Source organism: Ischnura elegans, chromosome 6 (genome assembly GCF_921293095.1).
Source record: "Ischnura elegans chromosome 6, ioIscEleg1.1, whole genome shotgun sequence".
In the NCBI taxonomy this organism is placed as follows: Eukaryota; Metazoa; Arthropoda; class Insecta; order Odonata; family Coenagrionidae; genus Ischnura; species Ischnura elegans.
The window spans coordinates 57,838,774-57,863,320 of NC_060251.1; the positions used below are offsets into that span (position 1 = coordinate 57,838,774).

General features: G+C 38.9%; 1 protein-coding gene across 5 annotated transcripts in view; it reads left to right on the forward strand.

The window, feature by feature from the left end:
• The window catches only part of LOC124160759 (COMM domain-containing protein 4), a 91,935-nt gene extending 70,305 nt beyond the window's left edge, over positions 1-21,630 (forward strand). For all 5 annotated transcript variants that reach the window (XM_046536774.1, XM_046536775.1, XM_046536772.1 and 2 more), the window contains 6 exons: positions 113-184; positions 1,001-1,066; positions 17,885-17,924; positions 19,509-19,733; positions 20,328-20,513; positions 21,413-21,630. In XM_046536774.1, the coding sequence (XP_046392730.1) occupies positions 113-184; positions 1,001-1,066; positions 17,885-17,924; positions 19,509-19,733; positions 20,328-20,513; positions 21,413-21,450 (627 nt within the window). In that variant the 3' untranslated portion in view covers positions 21,451-21,630. The remainder of the gene's footprint in view (positions 1-112; positions 185-1,000; positions 1,067-17,884; positions 17,925-19,508; positions 19,734-20,327; positions 20,514-21,412) is intronic.
• Positions 21,631-24,547: the final 2,917 nt, after the last annotated feature.

The window sequence follows — 24,547 nt, forward strand, 5'->3', positions numbered from 1 at the left end:
GACTACTGTTTTCCTCTCTTTTGTTGTATGAATTTTGCATAATCCATCGAGTTTTCCTCTCTCCTGTGCTTTTCTTTTCGCTCCTCTGCCTGGATATACCTGACGCCAACAGCGATTCCGGTTTTGTGGAGACCTCGACTGCCCCGATTGGGTGCTGGCCGAAATGAATTCGCTCTCACGACTGGTGAGTATTTTCACACTATAATGCCTATCACTCAAAATCCACCTTTTCCTTGCCCATGCCAAGGGATTCCTTGCAGGATAAAATAACTTCCGTTACATCTGCATTTATGTGGCTTACTGCATGCCAACTCCAGTTTGTATGGCTTGAGAGTCTTTTCTTAAAAAAAAACATTTTCAGGAAAAAATGGGTGTGTGAAGAATTATGATTATATAAATTCCATCTTTCTATCGTTTTTATATCGATTCTCCTCATATTCCTCAAAAAAAAATATAATAAAAACAACTACGTGATGTAAAGTGGAGAGTGGCTAAGTTACTGCAAATTTGGTAGTGTTTTTTTCCATCGTTTGGAGAGCTAACTTGTAGTAAGAGAATGCTTGCTTCTTGAAGGTCACTGTGACTGTCAGTGAATGTAATGTTACTATTCCTCTTATTTTAAGGCATGAAATTAACTCTTTAGATGATTATTTTTAATGCACCCTATCTATCATCCTAATATTACTTGAAGAAGAAAATGTAAATGTAAATGTCGTTGGGAGGAGATGTAGCAGTGCTGTTCAAGAAATTGTTTGAAATCTCTTATCCCTTAGTTATGAATAAACTCTGCAAGGTGAGAAAAATGTATTTTTGGTCTCATATTCTAGAGCCAAATTTGCTTTTTCAGCCGCCTTCTTAATTTTGATTTCAATTTGTCAGAAGGGTAGAGGCATTTCTACTAATATTCCTGAGTTAATCTCATGAACTTTCTTCTAATTTTGATTGTATGTTGATGTGTTATAATCCTGCTCTCTTTCTATTTTATTTAACTCATTTTCAGACGTCGGTGAAGATGAAGCTTCTTTGCCAGGAGGTGGTCAAATCACTTGCAGGAGCACCCTTGGATGTAAGTTAAAATTCTAAATTCTTTCGGAATTATTTTTTCTTTGACCTTGAATATTATAATGTGGCATTGTAGGCTGTGCATCTTGAGTCTAATTAGTATTAAACGGGGAGAAACCTTTTTCTAAAATTTTCTCTTGTATTTTATTATATCTGTTGTCTCAGGAAATACATCGAGGTCCTAAAATGATGTTTTTCGTGTCGCTCTGATGGATATGTGCTCGTAATTGCTCAACTACTCTAATTGCAAGCCAACACGTAGCCTCTGAGTCTCGAGCGGATCCATGCTTAATTCATGTTAAAACTATGTAGCGCACTCTGTTCGCTCATAGCAGTTTCTGACATGTAGCGCAGTTTCTTCTGTATTTTGTTTGGTTAACGGGGTCAAAATTTCTTCCCATCGAATACGCATTAAGTTTAAAGAATCGCCATTCACTGTAATCTATTCACCTTATGTTTGTAAGTGAGCTTTCGTGAGAGCCCGGACACTCTCGGAAGGATTCGCAAATGAGGTAGGGCTAGTACCGAGCGAGAGAGAGGAGGAGTGAACATAGCGTTGCCAAATGTACTTAGTTTGTCACTGGAAACGTTTGAGTCATTAATGGCCGCAGGTATTTTGGGCTCGAGTCTATATACCCACTCATTTGGAAGGTATTAAGGATAATCCTTTCACAGAAGCCAATGACATTGTCAGCTACCACACAGAATGAGGCAGAGTTGGTGAAAGGCATACTTAAAGGCCAGGGGTGTCATGGTGCCGGAACGCCGTTCTGGCACTGGTTAAGAAAAGACATATTAGTCAAAGTAACACTTTCGTCAATTTTGGTGCCTCAAAATTTCTAATATTATTCTTAACCAAAACAAAAATATTTTTCGATATGTTTATTCTATATTTGCTGAAATAAATGAACACTCAGACTAGTATTTCACTTGTAAAAAAAGTGCGTTCCGGCACTGATAATTTTGCCATGACGTCACTGTTAAAGACGTTAAACACATGCAAGGTGTGAGGTTTGGCAACACTGCTCCACGAGCAGATTCACGATGTTAACTCGACGGAGGTCTGTGAGCGAATGTCTGAGGCCACGCTTGCTGTTTGCTGATTGGCAAAGGTAAAGTCACGTGTCGAGAAACTTTCCCTCCCCCCCCCCCCCCCCCCCCCCGCTTGTTTTAGTCACACCAGCTCACCCGCAAAGATAAAATGAACAGAGAATAATCCTGTATTAGGGGAGCTGTAATTTAGGTAAGAAGTCGCACCTCTCTTACACTCTTACTTCCGAAAACCATCTTATAACTCGCTTGTCTAATCTTAACTATTTTAGGACTCGGGCACAAATATATCTTATCTGTTTTCACCCCGACATAATCATTCGAATTCACTTGAGTATGAAATCATAATATACAGGGTGCAGAAAAAGTGTGAACGAAATTTTAGCCCTGGATAGTTGATGCCAGTAGGAAGTAAGGTTACCAATGATTTTTCGGTCTAAAATGCACCAATTTTAGACTACAGAAACTCCGAGCCTAGCACCCGGATTGGCCGTGAGTTCTCCCTGTTGCCGGATGCTCCGGACAACTGATGACTTGGGATGCTTTGCCTGCTGAAGATCGCAATCGCTTGGCTCAAAGTTTCTCTAGTTTAAAAATGTGCGTTTTTGACCTAAACATCATTAATAATTTTGGTTCCTACTGGAATCAGCCACCCAGGGTTAAAATTTCGCATTTTTCTGCACCCTGTATAACATTCGAATCGTTAAGAATCAATTTTGCTATTTTTTTCTGTTTTAATACGAAGACTAGAGTAATCCAAGCCAACAGTAAGACGCACCCATCATTTAGCGGTTCAGACTTTCGACTGGGTAAAGAAAACTCCCCCCTCCTCTTCTAAAAATAGTCATGCAAATAAAGTAAGGGAAGTAAACTGTTTATTGTCGAGAAGGATATGTTATATGCTGTGGTCACCATAAAAGGTTACTCCGGGGCTTGCTTTGCATTTCTGGCTGACCACAGCGATGCACTTTCTCGTCGCCTGATGCAGGGAAATATACTTACCGTGGAGTAGGCGAGTGCTTTAGTCTGCGGCTTCGCGTGGCTCTGGGTGTATTTGGCTGTTGTTTTCGCTTCCCGCTGTCTTTGTACTCCCTAGCGAAATCTTCAGCGGAGTGCCTCGCTTGTGCCTTGGACCTCACTTGATGTTCGTCCTGTAATGCACTCACATATTGTTTTTCTCTCATATACAAGGGTTCCCCTAGAGAATCTCTTCTTCATACCGGTCCTTTCGCACTCTCCTTCAATGGAGCATTTCCACAAAATGGGTCATGTACTCTTTTAGAGCTCAGGTTGAGGAATTGGAATATGTGTCAAGTTCATAATTCCTAACTTTGGAATTACATGAGATGACAGTCACTATGCCAAACCCCAATCATGCGGCATTGCTTTAGTTTAGGGTATTGATCTACACTCACCAAGTCACGCCTATATCTTGAGTTAAAGCACAAATTTAATAACGCATGAATGGTTATTATCTGCGTGTTGGAATCATGCTCATATAAAATTTAATTTACTCTTCTCGGAGTGGCCACGTTCATTTTTCAGTGTCCCTGATAGTCGAATCGAAGTCATCGGACTTGGGGGACGAGTTTTAAAACGGATTAACCATTGTCAGCATTTGCACGTGTCTCAAATACGATAATTTAACCCCGGTATTTTCTCAGATGAAACATTTTCTGCCTGAGGGAAAAGCCAATCATGACGAAATTTTACTACATACGCCCTGAAAAATTCAATATCATAGCTTCTGAAGGCAATAATGGAGGGCATGACCCGATAAGAAATTATCAACGTCATCACTTGAGTTTAAAGGCCATTTTATACTGGGCATGTGATTGAGCAATTTTCGTGTGTACGAAGGCGCAGTCAACATTTCGTCGCTTAAAGCGGCGAATTGCTAGAACGCATGCGAGAATGCATGGGCTTGGGATGGCAAAATAGCCCATGTTCTATATTCGTCCGTGCATTTACGCAAATGCACGTCATAATGAGAAATTAATGCAGTTCTAACCGACGCAAAGACATGCCCCTTGTAAAACGGCCTTTTAATCAGTAATTCGTGCCGAAGGAAGACTAAATACGAATGATCGTGAGGGAGTGATGGATCCTCTTAAAATCTCATCGGAATATAGAACTAATTACTTAAAACCACCATTTTAATGATCTGTTCTCTTTGCCGCTAAGAGCCGATTCGTTTGAATCGATGAGATTTTTTTTGGCACTTTCTGGAACTTTATTTTGGCCCGCTAAATTCAGCGAATCCTTGATGAAAATGTCCGAAGTGTCTCAAACTTCCCGGTATGACAGAACTTCATTACGGGGGAGGGAATTATTCCTATCCCGTTTTCCATTCCCTTTGTTTCGGCTGCCCCTGTTCGACGAAGTACGCCCACGGGAGCTCATACGTTTCATTACACTCTGCGTCATCAAGGTGACGACTTATTTTACCCTTTTTCTCCCTCCTAATGCTCCGTTCTAAATGACTTAACCTGGCTTATCTTAACTTAATATCACCTAGACCTATAAGTTAAATACCTTAGGAATGACATCGTAGACCGTTGTTAATTTTGATTTTTATGTTTATGTTCACGCAATACTGTTATTGATTTGATGTTTATGTTCAATGAAGACTAGTGGAAAGTTGCCAAGAATCTGTTGGGAGGTGAGAGAGGGCAGCCATAAAAAATAGATCTTGAAGGAGGGAGACGAGAAAAAATTGTACTTTGAAAAGAATAAAGAGGCCTTTTTAAGAAAAAATTGTCTAATGTTACACCTTGTATCAATTGTGTAATCAATTTCATTGAACTTTTGATGTAAGAAAATGAACGGCCTATGGTCGTATAACAGTTGAAAGGATTACGATGGAGCGCCTAGGTAAAAGTGACAATAATTTGATGAAACTTTGGTCACATATTCTTTGAAAGACGCGCTTTAAATGATCCAAAGAAAAAGAGTTTTCCATGAGCCGCTTTTGATATAGTTGACGCTAAAATTAGGATAATATAACATGGGCTCTGGTGGAGAAATACGGTTTTTATCCGAGGTAGCGAAGCTGTTTGTTACAAGAAGTTGTTGAAACGGCACTCATTAGAAGCAAAATTTGGTGAAAGATCTAAATATGTATGGTAAAGTAAAGTTTATGAAAAAATAAAGATATTTGCGAAAAACTGCCTGAAACTGGCAAGGCGGCTGGGAATCTCTGTTACCAGCATTGCAAAACGAAAGCCACTACGCCGACTTCGCCTTAATTATACAAATACATATATGTCTCCTAGCTATTTGGTCAAAGGTGTCGTCAACTGATGTGTTCAAAGGTTGGAAGCAGTGTTGAAACTAGTCAAGTTGACCACAGTAAATACCTTTAAAAATCATTTTTGACGTTTTCATTGTGCTGAGCTACAAAATTGCCCTCATATTTCATTCCTAATTGTGTTTTATGTAGTTTAATTTTTTTCGCAACTCTTTTGCGTACATAATACGTAGCTCGAGAACATCACTTGACTTCAGCCGTTTCCACTCTATCTACCTTAAATTGCCCAGGGCCGTACACTAGCTGGCAAAAACAGAGGAATTTGGAAAGTTAGAAAGGATGTCATTGGAGAGAAATGCGGTAATTTGCATTGAAAAAAACTATAAAATAAGCACTCGCGCAACCAATAGATTTAGGGGGGTCGTGCCCCCTATAACCCCCCTAAATCCGCCCCTAATGTTTGATCGCCCTCATCGATGTATGGGTACTGGGCCAATAAGCTTAGTGCTCCTTGCGGATGATTTATCGCTATTCTTTTCTATGAGCATGCCCTTACGCCATGTTACGTCATGTTAAGTTGTCGTGAACGAGTACTATACCTCCTTCACGGAATTACTCCGGCCTCATTTCGCGCTGGGTACTTCGTCGGGTCGAACTCGCATCCTTGAAGATGTGACCCCTCTTTACCTAATCTTACCTTTACCTTCCTCTCTCCATTTCTCATTTCCATATTATATTCACCTTCATTTTTCGTTTCGATGTGTCCTCTTCCATAATTCACGGTTTTACTTGACAAAACACGGCAGAAAAGCTCATGCCAGGGGACCGCATAGAGGAGGCCTAATTCCATCTCATAGAAGGCTGATTTCTATTGCCACTATGGTCGCATTTTAACCCATTCGCTTACAAAGACGGCGATTCGCCGGTCCCGAATAATACTATTTTCCCACCTTTTTTTAGTCCATAATTGTCAATTATATTCATTATTTATGTACTCTATTGCTTTTATGTTCTTCTAATGCATACTTCTATGCTATTATGACAATGTACTCTTTATTTTATCCTTGTGTATACTCAGTGGTTTAGTAGGTATTTTCATCCCGTCGTCTTCGTTTATCTTGAAACTATTCCACATTTAGCAACGGTACGCCTTATTTCACTTTTTTCCCAACCTCATATTTGATGAAGTATCGATGAGGAACCAATTTTATAGTCATTGATAGATGAGGAAATCAACGTTTTACTTTGTAGACCTGGTGATTGCCATCCAGTTTTCAACTATGTCCGCGGCAAGGTGATGAGTGCAATGCGATTCACTTTTTTCCAATATTTTGTAGTATGGTCTTTGCAAATGCGAGGAGTGGTAATGAAGAGTTATGAATTTGATAAATCACATCATCATGTATATAAGTTTTGATTAATAGCCCTAATTATATCTTATTTCCCCGTGAAACTCGGATCAATTTGTCCGTCAGCGACATGAGCGGCGAATTTTGTAAACCCATTTAAAGATTTAAATGCGCATTGGGTGACAACACTTTTAGAGGCCAACTTGAGGATCCTCTATTCGTGAGCTCATGGAACACTCAAACAAATGACATTAACACGGCGCGATCCCAGCATTTCATGCCTATTTTCCCATTGATTCAAAATCGACCGAACCCAACGCTAATTATCGTGCTAACTCACCAGGTGCCACGCTTACTTTATCTATGATCGCCCTCATTGATGTATGGACACAGGAACATTTCGCTAAGTGCTTCTTGTTATATTTTCAACTCCATAGTTATCCCAAGTACAGCTGTTGTGAACCAGTCTTTAAGCCCCGTTCGCAACAACTTAGCGTGGCATAACTTGACTAATTAGATTAGAATTTATTATTAGTTATTAATCAGAATTAGTAGTTACGAAATCCCTCAATCAAGGCGCAAACCGTATGGAAATCGTAAAGTAGAAGATTAAGGATGAATGGCAGTACCTTATTTTATCAGAAATATCAGTCCGGATACCTTATTATAGTGTTTATCACCCTCCTCGATCCCTACGCCAAAATAGGATCCAATTATTGCTAATTTTTTTGTATAAACAGGCTTTTACGTCAAGTTAAGTTGTTGCGAACGAGTCCTACACCTTCTTCACGGGATTGCTCCGGCCTCGTTTCGCGGCGAGCTCGTCGTCGGGTCGAAACTTGCATCCTTGAAGATGTGTCCCCTCTTTGCCTAATACCTTTTTTTTCGTCGTCTCTTCATTTCTCATTTCACCCGTTGCTGCTTTCTCCCCTCGAAATTTCCCTCGAACACTTCGTCCCTTGACCCAGCGGCGATCGCCGGGCGAAGTGGGCGGAGCAGGGAGGCTTCTTGATGAATGGTCTTCAAGAAGCTGCATTCCTGGCTCGTTACGACTCGTGGGCGTTTCTCATTTGAGGGAAGAGTCATCAAGGGACCGCGGGGTTGTTCGGGAAATTTATTTTTTATAGTGCACTACTTGAACAAGCCCTTAATCGGCTAAAATAAGCGTAGAATGATATTTTTCGTTGAACCTTCTCTTAAATAAATGTTAAGTAGAGTAAAAGAGCGCAACTAATGGTACAATTTTCGTACTTTGTCGTGAGAAAGGTCAGTGCTGGTTATGGCTTGAGAGGTAATGGTACAGGGGTATTTTTTAAGACCATTGTTAGCAAATATTTGTGAAATATCTTTACGTTATTAAGTACATAAAATTCATCTCTTAATTGTAAGGGCAGTTGTTGAAAGATAGGGATGTTTTTGTGTAGTGCACTACTTAAAAAGTCCTTCATCGCCTAAAATGAGCGTAGAATGATATTTTTTGTTGACCCTTCCCTAAAATAATTGTTATGTAGAGTAAAAGAGAGTACTCAAGGTACAATTTTCGTAATTTGTCGTGAGAAAGATTAGCACTCGCTCTTGAATGAGAAGTAATGGGTCAGGGCATGTTATGAGTATTGCAAAAATTTGCAAATTAAAATTAGTGGTGTACATTTATGAAATTAAATACATAAAATTCATATCTTTCGTGTCTGAGCAGTCGTTGAACCAATCGTAAGAGGTTAACAGGTGGGGTAAATACTGCTTATAACTCATAACCTTAATAGGGAATTTGATCATAAATTGAAGTCATTGTAGTTGAAAACAGGGTTTTATTTTTATTTTCCTCAATTTCGTTGCTTAATTAGGTTATAATTTTCGTAATGAGTCACAATTAAATACAGAAAATGCTCTGAAATGATAGTGTATTGTATAGTATTACAGTGTATACTAATAGTGGGTGTATCGTTATTTTAATTTTAAATTAAGGGTTGATTTGTTAATCTAAATCAATGAATTTAATTAAGCATTGAATCAATAAATTTAAATAACAGCCACCTCTTGTTAATCCTATCCGATGCTAATTTTTTTACGGGTTTTCATTTCGTGTGGAATGATGTTTTAGCTGCGGCTGAAACTAATGTAATAAAAAGAAACTATCATTCCAGAATAAAATTCAATTTTTTGTTTAGTTTAGTGTTTTAGTGTTTATCACCCTCGATCCATGCGCCAAATTAGGATCCAATTTTCGTACGTCGCAGTCGAATCCATATATTGCTATTAATGAAGGCTAATCTCGTCAGTGTTGAAATAAAACGTATCTACCATGGAGTAATGCAACCCGAAAATAAATTGAATCGAAGCTCTGCCATCCAGCGTCTCTCTTACCAATTACTCCATGTCAATGTGTCTGTGTTAGTTCCATGCCATTTGGTCTGGCGTATGTAAATACCTCTTGTATTTCCTCGAGGACTCTATCCCAATTTCGTGGTCCTTATGTCAATCTGTAGTGGGTTGTATTCTAGAATATTCTTGATATTACCCTGAAAGTGCTCTCTTTTTCTCGTTTATATGGCTTCTGCTGTAGTCCTTCTTGAGTCTCTTTTTATAATATGCGTGAGAATACATGAGGAGTTTTAGAAAAAATAATTTTTAGCATCGTTCTTCGTAAACAAACCCTTATCATAAACAATAAGCATGGAATTATATTTTAGTTGCTTCATTAAATTAAAGAAAGGTATTTTATGAAAATGAATGGTTTAGTTTATGAAGAACTGATTTTATATTCATCAAACGCGATGCCAACGGTTAGTTGTGGTAAAATTTCTGTAATATTTCATTTCAGTGGATTATTCATTTATCGATGTTGAAACTACCCAGGAAGACCGAAAAATCAGCCTTTTTGAAAGTTTTCTATTCCTTAGGCAAATCAAACATTGTCTTTTCGCAACATTTGGTGCTCAGGCGAAAAATTACTGTCAATGTGGGCGTTTTAGTAAAAGTATTATGATGTCATCTACCTCTATTTTTTCAGAGACAAGTGGCACCATCGCTGTTTTTCTGCTTTTTGGCTGTAACTATCCAGTATGCTACCATTTCAATGGCAGGAAATATCAAGCGATGTCTTAGTTAAACCAGAAAACAGAGCTTTTTTAAAGATGTGAATTTTTTCTTGGATCCATTTTTGTTCGTAGAGGTATCTGCTGGAATTATACGTGATATAGGATATACCTTCCTTTTCCTCCATCGGCTTTATCTCCCTATTCTCCCTCTGGAGTCGTTCAAGAGAAGGGGCGGGGATAAGAGCCTCATAAATCTCCTCATTAGCTACTCTTGGGGTGTGGAGTTAGAGGCAGATTGGGCGTGAAAAGAATTTTCAGAAAAAAATATGAAAAACAAAAAGGTAGAGATTTTGAGAGTCTCTACTTTGGAAGCCTAATAGTTTGCCAAAAGTGAGTGATTGGCTTCTCATAGATTAACAGCTCTATAGGAGCGTCATAAAATTTGGATAAAACATTCTTACTCGTCATCTTTTCTCCTTCCTTCTTACTTTATCCGTGAATTGAGTCTCAGGATTTTCAAGACTCCGATGACCTTAAAAAAAATGTCGAGCTTTTTTTATTCCTCTTTGAAATCATCGCATTCCTTGAGCACAGCCGTGATCATACATTTCTCACCGACTTTTGTTTGACATAAGCTTCTTGTAGTCCTTTTTGATTCAGATGGTCCTGCCAAGAGGCAGTAAAAACTGCTACGGGCGTACAGACAGCGTAACCCAGATGTTAAGCGAATTAGGCTGGGGGCCGCTGGAGACTCGGAGGCTGCGCGCTAGACTATAGAAAATTAAACGGTGTAGGAAATCGCCGGGATCTAAGGGAAGAATCCAGCCTTCATATCCCGTATTTATAAATTTTGCCTGCCAGTGGCTTAGTGAGATGTGAGCTGTCCTCTTACCTATCGAACCAATCATCGAGTAGAAAGTACCCGGAAATTTTGTTTAACCCTAACCCCACCATTCCCAGTTTCAAAATTTCCGAAGCCTTGTTCTCCATTTGGTTTCGTTGCGTAATCCACGTCGCCCTCTGGGAAGCGATTAGCAATCGGCGAAATCTTTTTAAAAAAGGTCTCAATATGTTGTTAATCCTTTCCAGGAAACGTTTTTCCGGTTCGCAGGCCATAAAATCTTATCTTTAGCGCGCTATGTGCGAGCGCAAGGTCGTATCGCCTAATCTCTATATCTGATTTGTGGCCGCGAAATGGGGAAAATTTTCATCCGTGCGGAGCGATTATAAAGGGTTAAAAAACACATTACAATGACGGGAATTCTATCTTTTCCAAGGAAATTTGGCCATGTATCGATGATCATCACTGCGATCAGATGAGGTTCTAAATTGTATCCGCGCAGTGGATTGGGCCGAACTTTAATTTAGGCTCAAAAAGGAGAAGTACCCTTTATTAAATGTCATTTGCTTTGTATGTTTGTAGCCTTTTAAAAACTCCGTTTTTACATGTTTAGCTGTATAATTGAAAAAAATGCTTATTGCCAACCGAATTCGTGTAAAAAATTAATAGGTGTAAATGATATCAAAGCCACCAATTTTTTGCCAGGAAGAACTCGAGAAGAAGGCGACGGAATTAAGAAACAGAAAAATACGTAAATATTTTTTTATTAAACTGTACCGCAACAGGCAGAAAATAAAATTGGCGAATAAATCCATAACGTTCTGTTACCAAATACTGTCTTTCAGTTACGACGTAAACATCGAATCAACCCTACAATCTGATTTATTTCTGCGCATGCGTAGCCTTTCGATGATCAATATCGGAGTCGAAAATTGATCTTACGCGGTTTGACGACTGAATATGTCGTTTGAAGTCATGGCGTCAAGGCAATCATGGATTTCCTAGTTATTGGTGAATTTCAGAAGTAGGTAGGTAGCGCTTAAAGCAAAGGCGGGATAAGGAGGAGGAAGGGAAGCCGTGACGTAAGTGATGGAAGAAGGAACTTAAAACAGCGTGGAATGAAAGGTGGGCGATGAGAAGAACATTACTGGTTGTTTAAAAATTACTCCAGGTGATTTAAGGCATTTATCAACCCCTCCTCAATCACCAATATAAGACAACGAAATTGATTTTTTTTTCTTTCTTATGACCTCTATGTTCATGAAACGATACATATTTGTAAAAACAAAAAAAAGTTGTAAAATTGAATCATACATCGACAATTTTAGCAAAATTTATCATTACTTAATTAATCAAAATTGATAGGTAACTATGAACTGTATTCACTTATTTTCCATCAATAAACAAATTCAATTAATAGTAAAAAAAGGTTTGTCAAAATTCTAGTCTCTTATTTTTAATTAATTTACAGCAGAATTCTTTTTATTTTTATTTTATTATTTTTCAAAATATTGTGACAACATTTTATGCCTTTGCGTACCAAATTAATAATTAATATGTACTCGTATTCATTCATAGCCCCGAGGAAAGTGTCTCAATATACCGAAACATTTGCAAAATTTTCATTTAAATACTTCAAGACCCAAATTAACGAGACAACGAAATATTCTTCATTCCGCTCCCTTCCCAGTAAACCTTATGTATAATGTATGATCACTCATTCAACCCGAATATTAGTATGGATATGTGAGGGTAGAATTATCCCAGACTAAGCCAATAGCGTACCTATGTATTTTACGTATTCAGGGAAAGGAGGGAAGTTCCTTTCCCTGGGCCACCTCCCACATCGATAATTGTTTCGGGGAATCAGAGGACTTCACTTGTGATATGAACCCCGGACCCTTCACTAAATCAACCAACCATTGGGCTACCACGCGGTTATGGTCCTAATTGTGTAGTCAAATCAATTTTAACTAGCTACGTCTGTTTCAATATTATCAGCAGACAACAAATCCAGTCAATACATCAAAAGAAACACGGCATATGCATTAATTGCTGGCAGCTCTTGAGTAGAGACATGATAAAAGATGTACATAATGAAGTGCCTATTCTCCAAAAATTTCATTGGGTCATAACTTTGATAATTAAAGATTTTTTATCAGTAGATTACATCTACGACTACATATTACTCTGCAAAACTCCATAGGTGTTTTGCAGGGGGTTATCACCAGCATGAACCAGAGGATTAAGGACCACCGCGCACTGACAACTTTTTCGACAACTATTTAGTTGCTAAAAACCCACGCGGTCTATTCCAGTCGGCAACAGTTTACTCACCCTCGGAATGGGTCCGGTCGCAATTATATACTTGCGGCAACTAAAAAGTCGCCCGTGCGCGAGGCCACAGTCAATGCCGTACAGTGTTTCATTGGAACTTCCTCAAAGCAACTAAATAGTTGCTTTATGAAAGTTGCCAGTGCACAGGGCCCTAAAATTTACTTCCACTAGCATGGACTATACTTAATGTACGCTATGTATGACACATAATCTAGTATATCTTACTTTTGTAGGCAATCTACCTATGAAGATTTTCATCGATTGAAAACGTAATTTTTGCCCAATAAGCTAAAGATAAAAAAATAAACTTTTCGATTTGTTCCGGAGAGTAACGTAAGGAGATTCCAACCCCATGTCTCCACAAAACGCCTGACGTAATGCCTTGAGTGGACCCTAAGGACTTGGAAGGATCAATCGGAGAGTGGGGGGTGAGGGGTCAATAAGGGAAGGGATGGAGGGGGATGCTGTCAGGGAACGAAATGGTTTCTGCCAGTCAGAAAAGATGGGGAGAGAGGAGCAAGGAATCAAAGGGAGTGGTCAATGCGAGGTCTACGATGGGTGGGTGAGGAGGTAGTGGGAGAGGGAGGCTAGGCTCGCGGGCCAAGCGTCACGGTCAAATAGGCGGCAATTGACGCAGTGCTAAAAGCGCGGGAGGATTCTCGTTTCTCCCGCACTCGAGCTAGATTTGCGGCGTCTTCCCACCCACACCTCGCGGATGACCAAATGTCAAGGCCCGCGCCTCACAAGGTTTGTCTTAAGCCTGAATCACACAACAATTTTTTTTCCATCCCTTCCAAGGACAGCTCCAGCGATCGCTGAATGGCAAAAATGACTGTTTCTCGCGATCATTTTCCGCGATGGCACGAGGGATGAAAATCCCATCCCTTTTTCCACTACTCCCTTTTTCCGTTGCTGAAACCATAGGTGGCCCCGTCCTACAGACAATGAGAAAGTTAGGCCGCTAACAGCGATTGTAACGTCACGCTTGGCTTCTAATTGAATGACAGTTGTAAATAAGGAAAGTGGTAGAGTAAGCGATGGAAAAGTGCCCCAATATTAGATTAGAGGATTCTTAAGTCTGCCGCTAGAATTGTTGTCGCTCCGCGTGCATTGAAAACAGATTTCAAAATCGCCACTCGTGGTGCTATCAGTCATCGATATTCACTTGTCACGAATAAATGCGCGTCAGTAATATGTAACCGAGTCAATAAATCGCATCAAACACACATTTAGCGCATACGGGACGATTGTTAACAAAAAAAGACCACTTCTACTACGGTTAACGCCACACTTGGCAGTTACTTGAATAACAATTTTGAGTACCAAAAGTGATGGAAAGAGTTATTGTGGGAATGACGGTGTGATTCAGAAATAGGTGGATTTCCCATCGCATGGTTAGCAACGTATATGAATACGATTTTTTCTCGAGTAACAAAGGACTTAAATGAATACCATGCCGAATTGGGTTGACTTATATTTATCATAGAGCACTTGATTCAACTTTCGTTTTCGAGTCGAGGATGAGGCGAACGATCTCTTGTGATTTATTTCCATAGGCACTTGCGGATGATTCTTTTAATAGCTTCCGTTCCGAGGTTTTTCCACCAAATATTTCTTATCAGATCTGTATTTCCGTCGGAAATGCTTATGGATGATGTTTGGCATCAGTCGGAAGTTGCTCGAAACGGTGCGATGTGATGAAATTTAAGTTCATTTTTTCGTCTCGATGACTAATCTTAATGTTCGTAACTACTCAAAATTCAATTTCTACACTCTTATCCTTAACTTGATTCGTCTTTTTGTTTGTTTGATCGACGGAATCTTATAATTGATTTTTAGCCACTTCCCACTGTCGGATCTCGGCTTGCAATTTTGCACAATTGGTTGCTTTTGTTTGCAATACAATATTCAATAATCGGGCATTTAAAAGTTTTTTCCGTTGTGCTCTTTAACTAAATTTCCTTCTGGAAAAATAGTCCAGTTCATTCTGAATTTTTTTCAAATTTTAACTTTCTTATAATTCACAATCAGGTATTATTTAAAACAATACTAATTACGATTGTTGTAAGGTTCAATATTTTTGTGCTCTAAATAATTAACTGAATTTCCTTATGGAAAAATAGGTCTGTTCATTCTGAAATTTTATTTTTCAAATTTTAACTCTCTTATGTTTCACAGTTATGTATTAGTTAACACAATACTAATTACGATTATTTTAAGGCTCAATATTTTCAGATTTAATGCCAAAAAGTAAGCGAGTAACAAAGTCGATAACATCATTCACCACCAAAAAGTAGATAATAAAAATAAAACGAATAGTTCGAAGATACACACGCATTCCAAAAACAGTATAATTGTAAGAAATACATTTTTCATCCCTCGGAGCATTTAAGGATGAGTGCCAATTCTAACTCACCCATCACGCTCTTCTGCACTCATTTATAACAAACCTAATTAGCACCCACGCTCCGAGTGATGAAAAGCTTATTCTTAACTTTTGGTGCAATTTTTACTTTTTTTTTTTTGAAAAAACGTATTTTCTTTTATCTTTTTTTAAATTTTATTTAACAATTCGTCGCATTGTGAAGGACTCTATGTATTCGTGACTACTTCAATTCAGTTTGTTGCTGATTCCTCTCCATAGGCATTTTTCCCTTTTTCATTTCAACTAAATAAATCATAATGACTTTTTGGAAAGAAAATGGCTGTATTATTTTACTATCAGAAAATTAAATTATTGTCCGTCGTTAGCTCCATCTTCACCCTGAACTTAAGGCTGTACTTTGAACAGGCTAAAATGCATGGTTCTGCTTCAAACGTGCGTGGGTTCAATATGAAACTGGAGGTGAATTGGACTCTTGATCTGCATGTTGGTATCTCATATTTGTTACCTTTCCGATCTCCTTTCTCGCAATATATTCAAAATGAGAATGTATAGTGGAATGACATTTAAAGAGGTTGCTGTTTGGAGGTCTGTGCCCTTTTCAAAGCTTATCCACCGAACATTGCGTTTTGAATTCATATTCCTGGAACGCAACGCCTTTACTTCGTTGATCCTTACGACTTCTTTACCTTTGCCTCCCTGCCCATGCTAGCCACGTCGCTGGCCCCATTCTCCGCCCCTCAACACGACTGCGTTTTCAACCATCGTCCTTCTCACCCGCTTTTCTACATTCGATTATTTTCCTCTGAATGCCTGTACGTGGTGACCTCTAAACACCTTGCTTGCTGTGGTTGTGCGATCACACTATGCGTAAGGGTAACTTATTATTATGTAGATACTAGATGACCCGGCAAACTTGGTTATGCCGTATAAATTATTTCTAGTCAATATTTTGGTATTCAAATAAAAAATAACTGACTTATTATAAGTGCGTGGGGATGTGGTATACGACTGAAAGAGAAATGGCGCGCTTGAACGATGACCACCTATAAAAGTAATGAAACAACAAACATTTATTTCTGAATTCATTTTACTTTCATTGTCTTTATCAATAAATTTCAAATTGCATCTATATCATTAATTATGACCGTTAAAAATAGAAACATTATCAGTCTCTTAGTGCAATGAAGTGTACGATATTTTTAGTGAGTCCATCTTTAGACAGCACAAACAAACTGGATGGTTTACCCACGCGAGAGTATGCCAGGTAAAGTTGAGAATGGAGAAGAATTAAAAATAGTTTACAGCATATTCTATGGCCTAATGAACATACGCACCAAATTTCATAGGAATCGGTCTAGCCGTTTCGGAGGAGTTCGGAAACAAAAAACCGTGACACGAGAGATTAGATACTGGGTGTTTCAGGAGGAATCTGCAGCACTTCAGGAGGTGGTAGAGCAGATAATTTTAAGTATTTTTGTCCTTAAAATGGGGTCGCAACTGCTTAGGTACTGAGCTGTTGCAACGCAAACTTTTTTAATACACTTTTAAGTAGGGATGGACGGATCCAGGATTTTTTTCGGATCCGGATTCGGATCGGATCCTTGATTTTCGGAGCCGGATCTACGGATCGGATATTTTCGGATCCAAATGCATTTTCAAATTCCTGCAATTAAACGAAGTAATTAATCAAGTTTACTCTGGGTACGTACAATCGATGGAATGCTTTTTAGATTTTCACACACATTTTAATATTTTTATAAATTTTCAATTTGTTTTTTTTTTAACATCTTTACATGCTCAGGACCTAAACTGTTACGCTTGGGTTTGGAAATGAAAATATGAAAAATCTTCGGATAAACCACTGACCAGTGGCGTGGGACAAGAATCGCATGCGACGGCACATTCGAATAGAGAATCGGAACTCTTTCCACCCTTATGGGGTGTTGCATTCACTGAAGCTATTATTTAAAATTTCGGATCCAGATCCGATGTCTTCCGCGACTTTGGATCCGATGTATCCGATGAAGGGCAATATCCGCGGATATTTCGATCCGAAATATCCGATACGACCATCCCTACTTTTTAGTTACCATGAAAACGGTTTTTCTTTGGTATCCTGCATTTTTGACATTTTATTTAATACTGTGGATTCATAAGGACATGAAATAATTAAGGTTGGACGAAAATGTGCAATTATAATTGTCTGGAAAATTTAATTTCACCATAGGTGAGATTGCGCAATCGTATTGAATTGAAGCTCAAAGATTAAATCTCCATCGCAGAGGACTTTTCTTTGTGGAATTCATCTATATCCGTGTTTTAAGTGTACTAATACTAATTAGACACCAAGTGTAATTTGTATGTATTACTTTTTTATTTCTCCTGTCTAATTTTTACCTCTCCATTGCCCATCTCCAACTTCCTTCCCACCCATTTCTGTCATTTCCCACCGCGGTGGCTTTCCACATGACCTTTGCCCATTACTCAACTTCCTCCCGCGACATCCACGCCATTTCCCGCACACCTTAACCCCCCTCCCTACCTCCGCCTCCCATCTCTTTCTATTCGCAGTACGAAGCGGTTAAGAAGCTTACGGCAGACGCCAAATACGGTGAGTAGACCGCCTTCCCGCCGCACCCCCGTACAATTCGTCCCGTATTCTGAACTCACCGCCGACGCGCCATAAAGCAAAAAAGCCTTATGCATTCGAGATCAGTCCAATTCGCAATACGAGCCCCCCGTTCTCGAGTGTGTTTATTTATGTATTTTTTTTGGGCACGCATCTAATCCTTCAATCCCACCGCGTGTGCGTGTGGACTACATTTTCGATGGCGGAGTTGTGTGTCGAACAAAGGGAAGTTCGCGTACGCACTCGCACGTTTGCATGAGGATGGGAGAGTTTCCTGGTTTTGGGTGGAAAGGATGCATCCATCGTGTATGGAAATGGGAGATGTGACACACTTCCTCGCGTGCATTATGGGCGTGTATTCTCTGTTGGTGCATTTTATCATGTTTCGACGTGGATTAAAGGCTGGGAGCTGACTTCTTTGAGAGGGAAAGATTGTGTGAGTGAGGTAAAAACCGGAAACCTACCCTTCCTGGTAGGTGATCGAATTAGGTGTCGAATGGAGTCGGTATTAAATATGAAATTCCATTTGCAGTAAAAACTTTTATTGCTCCGAACTCAACACTTCGCTACGGGTATTGGACAATGACTAGTAAAAAATGTGCCCCAAAAAATATATTCTTTTTCAAAACAAATCAAAAACACACCACAGGCTACCGCTCAAATCAAAATCCAAACTCGAGGCATTACAAAAATTTAATGAATGACACCAAAAATAAAGGCAATATTTGCTCTATCCAACCGTCATGATATGTTGTATGTTGAAAGGTTTTCGCAGAATTTATGTCCAAGGTGGATGAAGTGGTTATGAGGTATATGTAATGTTGTAGAATAGATATATAACATGTGGATGTTTTATTAATAGATAAGTCACGGTAGTTGCCGTGGTAAATGGAGCAAATCGCCGGTATTAAAGATTTTATGAAATTAAAATACATGTCTATACCAAAATGTAAATCAGAATAGTGATTACGGTATGATTCAATCGGAGGAACCTTAGTAATTAATCCACTCTCATTGGTAGATGAGCGAATTACCATGACTTTTTTATTTCGAAATGTAAGCGTAATTGTGCTTAAAAGAATATATGCTTGAAGTTTTTCAATAATGTGCTGATCAAGTATTTCTCTGGCGATATCGATTCTATAATGATCTTATGCATTGTATTTTGATCGTTATTCGATAAAAATTTTATTCAATTTTTAAACCCTCTCGTCGAAAATAAAAACCGACTCTGCTAAAGAAATTAGTTGACGCTTATATTCAACTTAAACTCATTCCCAACTATTTTGGATGTAATGAATTAGCTAGGTTCCTGAAGTAAATATTACGACTATAAATGATTTCTATTAATATTTTTCCACTGTCGTTTTCTGCAATAGATCCACTAGGACTTTTTTGGGCGTCCGTGTGTAATCAATTCACCGCGTCCATTCATTCCCTAAAACTCGCCCGCCCCTCTGCCCAATCCCTGTGTTATTTGGTTTTGAAAGGAATGCCAGTGACAATGTAAGCTCTAGCTGGCACAGCTCTCTATTGAGGTCCTTTATTATCCGTGCCCGATTTCAGACGAGGGCGATCGGGAGGGTGCGGTGGCAGCGCTGTCGTTCGTGATCCGCGGCGCAGTGCGGCACGGCGTGCTGGCGGGCGGCGAGCGGGGCGAAGGCGAGGAGGCCATGGTGCTTGAGCTGACTCAGCTGGGGCTGCCTCGGGAGCTGGCCAAGGCCATCGCCAAAGCGGCCGCCGGCGGCGCCAACCAACTGCGCAAGCACTTCAGGGAGACCAGCCTTAGGCGTGAGTATCTATAAACATGGCACATATACATGGCCCGTTTAGCTCTACGAACTCTGACCCCCATTATGACCTTTGGAGGTCAAAAACTCAACAATACGGATCCATGAACTGCAAACCTGACTTGGGCACCCTTTAAAACCTATGGTTCCACACGTTGGTTGTCATGATGGCCCAACGTTTTACTCTATGACCTTTGACCTTTGTATTAGCCTTGGAGGTCAATTAGTGGATAAGACGGGTATTTGGACAATACCAATGACTTGGGCACCCTTTAAAACCCATCGATCGCCACATTTGTTGGTATGTCATTCTTTTTGCCACTCCTATGACCTTTACTGTGACCTCACAGGGTCAACTGTTAAATTTTCGTAAATAAAAGTGTTATTTTCGGTTTCCTCATGTCCGAAAACCTAAGAATTTACTAAACTACGAACTAAAGAATTGGTCAATGAAATTCAGACTTTTTTCCATCTCGATCTTTTGATTGAGTGCCAGTCATGCTTGGTATTTAATTATAAGAGTTATGGAATTTACTCACATTGATTGAAGTCCTGCATGATGGCATATGATGACATGTATCTTGGTGGATTGTAGTGAATCACTTGGAGTCTGCTGAGTGGGGTCCCTCGGAACGGATTGGGGAGATGAACACGGACATAAATGGAGGACAGAGGCTGAAGCTTAAAGTCAAAGGACCAGTCACTTGGGATGGGCCAACAGATGCTGTCACAAGCCATGAAATCATATTGACTCCTCTAATTGTGCCTACTTTAATACAAGGTATGGTTTTACATTTATATCCGCATTATTTATGTACCCCAAGGATGAATTTTGCCATTAAAAAATAAATAAAAACAGAATTTTTTCTGGCAAACTTCATTCTTGGTGTATAAAAATTTTCACCCATGCTTGTGACTGGGTGAAAAGTCGCTTGTTTCATGCAGTGATCATTTATGTATTTCATAGTTTGCTCATAAATCATAATTATGTATTCTGAATAGTTATATCGAATTAATAACTCTTTTAAGGCATGGAAGTACATTGTATACTGAAAAATGTAAGAAAATTATATTTAACTGTAATAGTAATCAAATGTCCTGGTCCAACCATGACATTAGATTTTGGGGACCAGCAGAGACAGAAAAAGACAAGTGGTTCATACGATAACACAGAGCACAATGACCTTTATTGCATGAAAAAACAAAAGACAACTGAACTGGTAATACTGCACAGTAAAAACACAAAATAGTACCATCATACAGCTAACAGATTACACATTTCCATATAGCAGTTGATCCTCATCCCTGTTCTGTTTTTGAAATACATAGTGATTAATTTTTCATTAACTACAGTAGTTATCAAAAATGAATTTTGATGTGTATAATTATTTTTAATTCCACTGAAAACTTGTTCTTAAAGCTGGCTTAAACAACCTCTTATTTAATGAGTAGTCATTAGATTCCTTCAAAGATTTTGATGTTGTATAATTTTGTAATTTAAAGCTCTCCATGTCAAAATGTATTTTAATATCATGTCTCAAAAATTTGCTATTTCTAATGCTGAAGTTAAAATTTATGTGTGTACTTTGAAAAGTAACGCACTCAGTCTTGCTTTATAAATAACTTCAAGGGTTTCATATTATATTTTCTTATTTGCTATTTTTAATTCCCTTTTTGTAGATCTGAAACGTGCCCTGAGCAGAATGGAAGAAATGTGACTTCAGTCAGCTGGGCCTCATTTGCATACTTTTCTATGCATATGGTTGAACTTTTGATATAAAGTACCATATTATGTGGTGCATTCCATTTTATTACATTGTACATAACTATTGTTTATTATTTACATTGAAATGTAAATTTTTTCAGTTGTTTTCATTAAATGTTCCAGCTTATCTGTATTTCATGGGTTAGATATTGTCCTAGTGTCATATTTTTCTATTTAATGTGTAAATTCATTATGAAATGGGAATAGATTGATGGAAAATGCCTTTTCATGGATTGGGGATATTTTAATGTGGTAGAAATTATTCCTTAATACTAAATTGATTTTGGCAACTGGACGATTCAGAATGTGGGCCTACAATGACTGGGAATGAAGAGATGGAAATAAAAGGGAAATATAAGAGGATTGCACTAAGAGAGATGTAGTTCCTTGAGGATGGAGGACTAAATTGATTTCAGAAAGTAAAAAGGAACTCCATTATCTGGAATTCTGCCATGAAAAAGTTGACAAATTCTTCAGATCTCAAATCTTCAAATGTTGATCTTCTAACGAGTAAGTTTGTCAGTTATTCATGAATTTCCCAATTGATCGACCATACATTTACACAATGTACCTGCTCTGACACTGCTTATAGGTTATGATTTCTGACGCAATATGAGAGAGGTATTATCTTAATATAAAACCTTATCTTTGTCACTATCAAAGCTGTTGTGTGTGTGAAAGTGTACATTAAAAACATTGAAATTGACTGCCTGTGCTGGCAGTGGCTTTTGACTTGCTGAGTTCAAGGCTGGCTGTTCTTGCAGGTGCCAGCACCAATGCTGTGCCTGACATTTTGTTAAATCTTGTATTTGATTTCATTACATCTATAATCAGTGAAGGTAAACAAAGCTGGTACACAGGAAAAAGGCCCCTGGGATTTAAATAAACTCATGTATTTTTCTTAAATATACTTTCTAGAACATAATTTAAATTATTATTCTACATTACGGTCACATATACTTGGCTTTTTTAATCCCCGAGGACAAGTTTTAAAATAATAGTTCTGCTCCGTAGCTTGCATCACGATCACCTCTTAAGAATTGCTGATTTCCCAGCCATTTTTTTTATGTCGGCGAACGAAATCAATGGTTTGGCATCGAATTAGCAAGTAGAGTGGATGATCAAGAATATACAGTCGAAAACTGAGGCTCATGAGTTCATCCTGCCATGTCCTCACTGGTCGCACCTTGCAGCATGCCTCTCAATAGATTTTAGTCAGAATCAAAGTGAATGTTTTCAACCATTCACTCCACAGTTCTGATTTGGTCCAAAACTATTTCAATTTGTCTCAAAACTTAAAATATGTCTAGGAACATATTTTTTATGAGTGAGGGAGTCAATGGTTTGCTACAACCACTGGCAGTAGAGTTTTCGTTTGTACATGAGATATTTGAAAACTTGAACTAATGTGTAATGAGAGTCTAAATTTCAGTGGCGATTACATATAAAAGTAATTTAAGATATGTGTTGGAAGAATGAATTATGTACAGTGTAAAACAGATTTGAGTAATTTTTTTTATCCCTGAAAAGAAACTACTTTCTGAACAACCGTTGTATGTTCACTTCTAGTAAGGTGCCAGAATGAGTTGAATGCCAATTATGTACTGTGTGGCACAAACTTTTACCGGCAAACGAATAGGTACCATGTATGCTTGATATTTGACTTCCTGTTTTGCTGGAAATTATTTAAGGCCACACTCATCAATATTCAAACGCCATTATGTTATATGATCTTAACCATGAACACTGATGTCCACTGCTTAAGGAACCACAGGGCAAAAATTAAATTTCTTTGTTATATTTTTTTCATGCTGCAATCAAGCAGGTTTGATGAAAAAATTGGCTCTCAGATACTTATGCTTTGAGTGAAAGATTAACAAATATGTATACAGTAGACTCTCGTTATTACGAAGTTCACGGGACCGAAAAATCGGAGGTTCGTATTAACGAAGTTCGTAAGAACGTTTCTTTTAGGAATCGTCGAAAGGAATAGTGTATTATAAACGCGATTAAATTACGCGGAAATAAATATAAACAGGAAAATGCGTTTCAGTTTTTCAACAGAAGACTGCGCCATGACGCAATCGAGGGTTGATATCTTCCCGAATACATGAACTCCGATATTCAAACTCGATGCGTCCCAAGACCTTGTTCCTAGGTTGATAAAATTACAGTCCGGCCACCGAGAGTTGTCCAATTACAGACCAAATGGTCTAGGTCCGGGGAGGGGGCAAGGCTGCCAGGTAAGAAAGGGAAACGCTTACAAAGTGTTCCGTGAAGAAAAGATCCGGAAGGGACGACGCCGTAATCCATCCGTTGTGCCGTAATCGGACAACCCTCGCCAGCCGGACTGTATGTAATTTATCGCAGAGTAAGGTTATCCTGCGGGATGCAACACTGCATCACACGTATGCGCTTACTCACGCTTGTGGCGAACTGATCTAGCGGGGCCTGCGATGCATTCGGAGCCGAAAAAATAGCTCCCCGCGGTGGCGAAGAACGGGCGAAACGTTGAACAGTTCCTAAATTCACACCATTTTCATTGATACCTTATTCAGATCATGATCACAGTGAGAGTTTCTCAGCGCCACACCGCGTAGTATCGGCCAAATCGAAAGGCGCCAAATTTGAAATTTGAAAATTTTGAATGCTCCTATCTCTGAAAATTCGTAAATCGAATGTGCATAGGAAGAGGTCTGACTGTACATCCTATTTACGAACGGTTATGAGTAGGGCACCCTGACTACACAGGAATGAAGCTAGTTATATGATGTTGCGTGTAAACTGAATAAAGAACCATAATTGACACTCTTAGGCACAGTAAACGAGAATAACTTAAACGTGGCGCAATTATTGAAACTTCAGTGTAGTGAATATCCACCTAAATACCGTGGCTTGTGCGTGCAACTTCGTAATAAAGTTCATATTGTAACTGCCGGGACCGGGACATAGGTTCGTAATTTCGTAAAAATAACGTTTCTTTTACTATAGCTTGGATAGGCCCTTTCGACGGGACCAACGGATTGCTTCGTAATAACGAGAACTTCGTA